Here is an 8,803-nt window from a genome sequence, read left to right as displayed (position 1 = left end):
TTGAAGAATGAAGAATCTTTGAAGAATGAAAACGAAGAATCGATTGATTCACAATCCCTCTCTTATCTTTCTCTCTCTCTCTCTCTCTGGAAACAATGTAGATATTTTATTCATAAAAAATTCAATTTTTTTATAGGCAACCATATTCACATTTACTTACATTCATAGCATAAAATATACTATGAAACACATAAAGTAAAAGAATACTGTACACTTAAGTCCAACTAACCCTAAAAAACCACATTTTATTGGCTGAAATCAATTAACATATTTACAGAAAGTGTAAAAGTTACCAATTTAAATAAAGGTGCCCATTTAGAACTGATTACAATTATTTTTATTCATGATCTGAATCTGTCTCCTACACTATGAATCACTATTAATTTGAAGTATAAAGAATAACACATAAAACCATTAATTAATCAATCATTGGACTTACAGAAAAAATTAACAGAGAAGCTCACCCTGGAACTAAGTGATACATTGTTACTATTAACTTTAATTTAAATTTATTTCCTATATTATTTCCCAGGCAAAATATCACATTCAAGGAAAAATATCATAACATATTTGATTGCATATGGCTATTTTCTTAATTTTATTAACGTAATTACCAAAGCTCTGTATTCTGCTAGGTACACGTTACACTTTGTATCCATGGATCCTCCTTGATATATAAAGTTGTCATCAAGCATGTAAAAATAAGCAGGTTAGGTAATAAAGCAACAGTATGACAGCAAAAACAGTATGATGTTCACTTTTGTTCCCTGTAAAGCAAAAGTTTTCTTAACAATTGCTGTTGCCTCACAGAACTGGAGAAAGTATATTAGAACCTCAGTACTGCTAACAATGATCTCCCTTGGCTGATATTTGTCTAAGACATGATAAGCCATATAATTTACAGAAAGAAAAGCCACTGAATCCTTCAGAAAACACAACCTGGCAATCTATCTTCAATGCAAAATAATGAAGTGGCAGGAGTGTGATGGAAAAACCAGTCTTCAAAAACATCATGTAAGGGAATCCAGCTGTGCTTGTATGGTCTCTAGCTATTTACAAAGACAAAAAAAGAAAAAAAGGCAGAAAGTTAGTGAAGGGAACAAGATCCACATGAAGTGTTTAGAAACATGCAAATGGAAGGGAAGAATGGCGCTGTGACCATGCACATTAAATCCATTCAAATAGCAATAAAAATACCACTTAGAATATTTTTCTTTTTATGTGAAAAATTAGAATTCATGCTTACAATTTAAGTTTTCAAATTTGTAAAGAAAGAGGATTACTTAATATTGCTGTTTTAAATTAAAGCTATTTCATTTTAAATTATCACTACATGATAAGATTTTAAAGTTAGGGTGCAGAGGACAGAACATTTTCCAGGATTATAAAATCAGTATTTAGAAAGAAATATGAAATGTACTCAAAGATAAATCTTCTAAAGGCAGTTTCCCTTCATGTTTGCACCCAGAAATTAAAGTACTTAACATTATTTATATTTAAAGTGTATCTCATGGGTTATTACTTAATGCTTTACATTAAAGCAACACTCCTATTGCTTTAATTAAAATCCTTCCCATTTTCTTCCTGATTTAGTTTTCAGATTCCCTTCATTTTGGCTCTGCTTCCTACTGTGGAACACAAGGTGCTGAGAAGGGAAGTCTAAAGAACTTAGTTCCATAACAGGACATTTAAAAATAAGAAGGAGTAGGGCGCCGGTCCCATAAGCCGGAGGTGGTGGGTTCAAACCCAGCCTTGGCCAAAAACCAAAAAAAAAAAAAAAAAAAAAGAATTCATAAAATGAAGGGAACAATATGAAAACCCCACAGGTCAGAAAATTATTTTAAAAATTAGACCTTGTTGTAGAAATCAAACAACTCCTTGTGACTGAATTCCACAAGAACTTTCTCCAGGTTCTGTAAAGAAGAAAAACAAAAGAGAATTTTGTTGCATGTAATTTACATTTTTTTCTTCTCAGCAAGCTTCAGAATATGCCATAATACGTATTATTTCCTGAGTGATTAAAAAAAAAATACTCCCCTGCTCTACTCAACCCCACAATCTCCAGAACTCACAAATGCACTTAATAACACTCTACTTTAGCAAAAGGTTTCAACCCTACAGGGACATCTGTTCTTTAAGTTGACTCTACAAAGGTTAATAAAATATATGCCAGCAAAAGAACAATTTCATTATCTATTTTTTTCAAGATAGAGAGATAATACATGAGATTATATTTCATCTTTCTCAGCAGTCCATTTGAAATCAAGTAAATACCATTACACACAGACACTGGAGGCAGCATATCTGATTGAACTTACCCAGCCATTAATGCCTCACATCATAGCTATTGCCTCCGAGCGCTAATCTAGCAGTTATGATCTTAACATGCTGAGACTGTTACCTTCTTTAATGTACAGACTCAGCAAAAGTTCACAAGTCACACAACAGTATTAAAGCCAGGACTTAAAATACTCCCTTCCCTTCATTTCACATGCATTAAAGAAACCTTCATGTGCTATAGATGCCAAATAATATTCTGTATGTATGTCTGATGGTGTAGTGAAGGGTGACATTAAACTAAACCCAGCCCAACTCAACCCTACCCACTTTAGGGTGATTCTGTATACTGAGGAAACAATTCAAACAGTCAAGATTGTTCACAGGTGTTGATTTTATTCAAGGTCCCTTTGGAGAAGTGAAAGCTGCTGAGGACAGAATGCCAATAATGTGCTACCTGCTCTGATCTCACTGCCGTGCTTACACGACATAAAAAGGACACCGTGCACTAGATTAGTGGGAGACTGCTGCCAACAGCCCTTGATTTAATGCACTTAACTGCCATGGTCATTTCCAACATGCTATTAATTCTAGTTCTCAGATTCTACATTCACTTTGTTTTATGTGTTTTAATGATTTCCATTTCCCTTAATAAGCCAACTGTTTTTTTAAATCTGAGAATATTTTGGGGGTACAGATGTCTTGGTTACATGAATTGCTTCTGTACTGCTTGAGTCCAAGTTAGAAGTCTGTCCATCACCCAGATAGTGTACACTGTACCCATTAGGTATTATTTCACCCATCCTCCCCCACCTATTTTATTTCTGTTGATTTTACTTCCATCTCTGCACATGTGTGCTGATCAGTTAGTTGCATTTAATAGTGAGTTTGTGTGGTGCTTGTTTTTCCATTTTGTATTACTTTTCACTTAGGAGAATGGTCTCCAGTTCTATCTGGATTACTGTAAAAGGTATTAATTCATTTTTTATGGCTGATTAGTACTCCATGGTATACATATACCACATTTTATTAATCCACTCATGAACTAATGGACACATCAAAGCCAACATTTTTACCCTAAGTTCTAGGAGAGTCAATGGGACTATGTTCAGAAACAGCATCTCCCTCTTCATAAAGCTAAGCACACAGGATCAAATCTCACACTTCTTCATTTACTCTCACACACATAAGTACTTTGGCTTTAAAATGAATGAAAAAGCATATCTGCTTTAAAGCTTCTTCCTTTAGGAACTGTCACAGGAAAATAATCTCAATGCTGGGAATCACTTCAAGTTCAAGTGGGTCCTCGGCTTCATGCAAAAAAGAATTCATGAGCAAGCTGAAAGTATAAGTAAGTTTTATTTAGAAAGTACAGAAAATCTACTCCACAGAGTAGAAGTGAGTTCTCCCTGTGGAGGAGACCAGGATTCTGGCAAAAGAAGCTAACTGGATGAAATTGAGATTAGAAACACCAGAGCAGAAGACATGCAGAAGAAGGGAAGGACCCGAAGTACAGTTTCAGATACAATTAGCTTAATAGGTCTGTAAAGGTTCCCTGAAAACATAATGAAATAAATCTGAAAAGCCAGAAAAGAGATTTAGGTAAGAGGTAATAAATATTATCAGCGACTCCCAAATGCATGACACTTAAAACAAGTTTTCTTTGCCCAGGAAAAGAATGTAGAATTAGAAGACAGTAGCCTACAGGTAAGTCCTGAGGAACTCCAACACGGAGGGTAGGCAGGTGTTCCATTAATGCTGAGCATCACCTGTTTCACAAATGTCTTCTATACGGTATTCTGAAATGTACAGTGGACATTACATGAACCAAAATAAATCAGTTAGTTAGTATAGAGGCAATAAAACTGGGTGGCTCATTTTTAAATGTACCTTCAATCTTCCCTCTTCCTGTAAATCACTGACATCACTAATATTGTTTACTGAATAACACACACTGGAAGATTTACCCTCTTTCTTCCCCCTTATGTATATGAGATTACAATCAGGGATCCACTTAGGAAATTCATTACATCTATTTTCTAGGCTTATCTCATGCATTAATACCAAACTCACATTGAAAAATGAAAGCACAAAGATTAATATTCTGCCAATTTCTTAGCAGAAAGATGTATTTGTTCACCCATTCCTCTTTATTTTTAATTTGTAATCCCTTCTACAAGCACCTGGATGATGTTGCACATACCATTAGAAAAATTCTCATGGAAACAGAATTTAGTAAGGTCTTCAGAAAGGTCTGACTTGATGAAAGCTGACATGAAAAATATCCTCTGCATGCCCATTAGTTAGGAGTTAGGAACACATATACATTTTTCAAGAAAGAAATGCATTAACTTTCTTACAAATTATCCAAGCAGAAATAGCCTCTAAATAATACAGATATAAAGTAGATAAGAATTAAAACTAAATTGACATTCCTTAGCTTTTAAATTTGAACTGGGTATCAGAATTAGAAAATAGAATGATTCTTTAACCTAGAAAAGCAGAAGGTAGAACATTCTAGTACAAGAAATACTGCTAATCTCTTGTACAAGTTAAATCTAAAAATACACTGCTAGGAACTTAAAGAGGAACTTTTCTTTTTAGTTACAGAAATGAAATGCTGAGATAAAATTTAAATATTTCAAGTCCTACTGAATGAGTTTATAAAACAAAAATCATTAGGTACCATTTACTAAATAAATATATCTATCTATAGATAATATTCTATATAACTATATATAATTATAAATATATTCTATATCTCTATTATTTGTTAACTATCTTTACTATTATTGCTGCAAGAACTATAGATACAATGTCCGCTCCCACTATGGACTGAAAAAATAATGTCTACCCACATGCGCAACTATTAGTCATTTCTGTCATCCATAACATTCAGTCATCCAATGAGCACGTGAAGAACACCAGGTACTATGCAAGGAAGGTGCTCAAGATACAAAGACGAGTAAGCCACAGGAAGGAATACACTCCTGACCAAAGAAAGGTCCTTCTCTATGTTAGCAGGTTCCCTCTACAATGAAGCTCCCAAATATGAGAGGAATGTACACAGGGCAATGAAAGAAAAAGGGATCCTCTTCCCATTCTTGGATCAATGGAATCAATCTGGGCAACCAAAGGGGTAATAGATGTCACAAGCAGCCCTGATTCAAAGGGTGCCAGCTTGAGAAGGTGCCAGCAAAGCATCACAAGCAGAGGGAACGAAAAAATTCCTTCCTCGTTTCTTTGAGACAACTCGACTACAATGATCTCCCAAGCTTCTTTTCAATTCTATGATTCAAGGATACTAAAAAGTACACCTATATTTCCAAATTAAACTAGTGAACTGGCATAGTTACGAAATGTCAGTAAGAACAAGCCTTAGAAAAAACCTGGCTCAATCCTCTTATTTAATTGAGAAGGACACCAGTGTCCACAAAGGTAAAATAACTTATATAGGATATAGAAATGGGATGAGTCATTTTTCTTTTAACTGCATTACTTAAGAGTGTTACAGCACTTTCAGCTGCATATCAAGATCATACATAGAACCCCTCATCATAAATTTTAATAATTACTTCCATTCAGTAACTCATTCTACACAGAAGTATTTAAAAGCCACGCTGAGGGTAAATATTTTGATAAATACAGCTGATGAGATGTCAAACTGTGTTAAGCAGTAAATGTAAGGCAAAGCTAAAATCTTTAATTTCTCAAATATGTTTTGAAAAAAATATAATTAAATCTCTCTGGCTTGGCCACAGTAATCAAAAACAACAACTACAACTACAACAACAAAAACTAGCCACTATGAAAAATTCATAAACACTAATATAATCTCATTGCAAAGATTAAAATTCTTATTTCAAACAACTAAGAAAAATATTAGCTGCATGAATATACTATACAACATAGAAACAGGGTATGAAAAATGATCACGTCCATCAGAATTTCAGCTGATTTCTCTTGCTGCCTCAGGCCCCCTGATTCCAAAGGCTCTTCATTAAAATATCACCTAGTCCAGCAGGTTCTAATCTAATCCAGACAGGCCTGGCCCTGCTCATCGACAGCAGTGGGCAAACTGAAAATTGTGTATTACATCACAAGTCTGGTAAGTTACAGGACAACTGAAACAAATACACGGAACAGAAGCCACAAAGGGCATCGTCCCAAGGTTCAATCAACCAAATTATAGATTTTTGAAAAATATTTGAAAAGAACAGTTTGACAAAATGCTTATCTATTTAAGACAATAAGCAGCATACAAACAGTAAAAGCAAATTCCAAGATTATTATCATGGAATTCAAGACTTCCAAAGTCTGGCTCGTGACTTCGCTGTGGACTTCCCTTCTAGCACCTTCTGACTGTGCCATTGGGCAGCAGTTCTGAGGTGTCCTGCCAGTGCCCCTGGGCTCTTTGTTCTGTCTCCTGCGTCCTCCCAGCGCCGCTCCCACTGCACGTACAGATGCTCTTGCACACACATAACACGCATATATACCAGCCATTTATTTTATCTGGCTAGATCCTTTAGTACACAGTTAATCGGACATCCTATCATTTTTCCCTTAAGAAAAAAACATAGTATATGGAGAACATCAAAATATTGTCTGAATTATGAGAGTGTTTTCCTATTATACTGTAGTATTTGACTCTAATGATAACAGTAGCCTTGTAGGTCTCACAACTATTGTTCACTCAGAAAAGATAAGGGCTAAATACTGTGGTACAGTAAAAGTTTGAAAAATGGCTCTTACATTTGAGGATCCATGCCTCAAGCTAGTTAAAGCAGAAGATTTGGGCTTTTATACATATTTGGCTCAAATATATAATAGTTTTGGCTGTCAAAATGACAATAAACCATTTATGGCCAGAAATATTTATTCAGTATAAAAATTGTATAAGAGTGTGCATTAAATATTTTCACCAAATGTTAATCAGATATATCTGTTTGGCTGTTAGGACGTTTTACCTGTTATCTGTGTATTCCCTTTTAATTCTGACTGGAGTATTACTCTGCTCCTGGGTTTAGATAAAATACAGGTTCAGCGGTCATCACTGCCATGTTACTTTGCTCTTAGAAATACCACGCGCTATGCATGAGCAGATCACAAACTTTGAGCCAATCAAAATACACTTCCTACAGTATTCATTCACTGCAATTTATTATGTGTGTGCTGAATGTCATTATGATTTTCATCTTCAGTACTGAAATATTTAGTTATGGTTGCTGAATATAATCAGTAAGATAAGAGGTTATGAATATGAGAACATGAAGATTCTTAAACAGTGAGAAATTATGTTAAGAAGAATACTGACAGCTAAAATAAATGGAGATTTTTCTGTACTAAATACTATGGGGGATGCTCTATTTTTCCAGAAATTATAATTTATTCTAATTACAAATACTTATCCGATTACTTACACATTATCATTTGGAATAGATGCATTACTTAACTTCTTAAAACATGTGTTAATATCTTAGCTGAGGGACTGTGGGTAAATTAAAAACATCAACTCAAAATCCTGTTATGTTTCTGGCGTGTAATTTTAAAGACTATGAGCTCAACACCCAAAATTAGATTTCTCCTTTCTGCACAAAATCACTTTATTGTATTCGTAAGATAGAATTTAAATGATATGTGTGTACTTTCGGGAGCTACCAAGTATTTGGCATCCTAAATTAAAGGAACTAGTGGAATTCACAGTGTAAGAAAAAGGTAATTAAAAACATATGTTGTTTAATATTTTTGTACCTCGTGCTGTCACATCAGTCAATCTTCAAGGAAAAGAGGACCAATGTATGCACCTAAATAAGTGTTAATTTCAGAATTTAGTTAAATTAACATCTCTTATCAACACTAATTGGAAGCTATGTTTCAGCAAAATAAAAGGGCAAATTCAGCATCTGCTTATCAAATAATGGGCAGCTGAAGAGCCATTGTTAACTGCAGCATAATAATAGAAAACACCAATTTTACCCCAACACTTGCAAACCCAAATTCTTAAAGACAGCCAGGTACAATAACTAATTTGATAGGGTATGTGCTTAATTTAAGGCAGTAACTGTCCAGAGGAAATATTTCACCTGTAATGGTGTTGTTTGAAATATATGACGGATAAAACTGAGCTCCTTTTCCTATCTACATGGTAACCTAATTATCTGATATTATTGCAAAATCTTCTTGGAATCATCAAGAATAATTTATGTTCTAAAAACCAACTGGTTTAAACAAATTTCTATATTTCTATAACCCTTAGCATGTCTAGTACTCAAAAATAAGTTTTTCATTTTATGTTTGAAATACGGTATCGGTGACATACTACTATGAATTCAACATACCAACAGGAGATAGTTTGGTTTGTACTATGATACTTGAGTAAAAGATGGAATATGGTTTTACTTTTAACTTAGTAAAAATTACGACACGGAAGAATTTAACTTTTTCTGTGACAGCTTTATGGAAATATTCACATAACCACACAATTCACACATTTAAATGTGTAATTAAATGATGTTTAGCATATTCA

General features: G+C 34.2%; 1 protein-coding gene across 4 annotated transcripts in view; it reads right to left on the bottom strand.

Moving 5' to 3' along the window:
• Window positions 1-219: 219 nt before the first annotated feature.
• The window catches only part of COMMD10 (COMM domain containing 10), a 191,040-nt gene continuing 182,456 nt past the window's right edge, over window positions 220-8,803 (bottom strand). For 3 of the 4 annotated variants that reach the window (XM_053566644.1, XM_053566643.1, XM_053566647.1), the window contains exons 6-7: window positions 1,854-1,913; window positions 220-1,049 (exon numbers count right to left, since the gene is read on the bottom strand). In XM_053566644.1, coding sequence (XP_053422619.1) covers window positions 1,011-1,049; window positions 1,854-1,913 — 99 coding nt within the window. In that variant the 3' untranslated portion in view covers window positions 220-1,010. The remainder of the gene's footprint in view (window positions 1,050-1,853; window positions 1,914-8,803) is intronic. The other variant, XM_053566646.1, reaches the window with a different exon arrangement.

This window comes from Nycticebus coucang, chromosome 17 (genome assembly GCF_027406575.1).
Source record: "Nycticebus coucang isolate mNycCou1 chromosome 17, mNycCou1.pri, whole genome shotgun sequence".
Lineage (NCBI taxonomy): Eukaryota > Metazoa > Chordata > Mammalia > Primates > Lorisidae > Nycticebus > Nycticebus coucang.
Note: the sequence above shows the minus strand (reverse complement) of the source record. Positions and strands in the feature narration are given on the sequence as shown.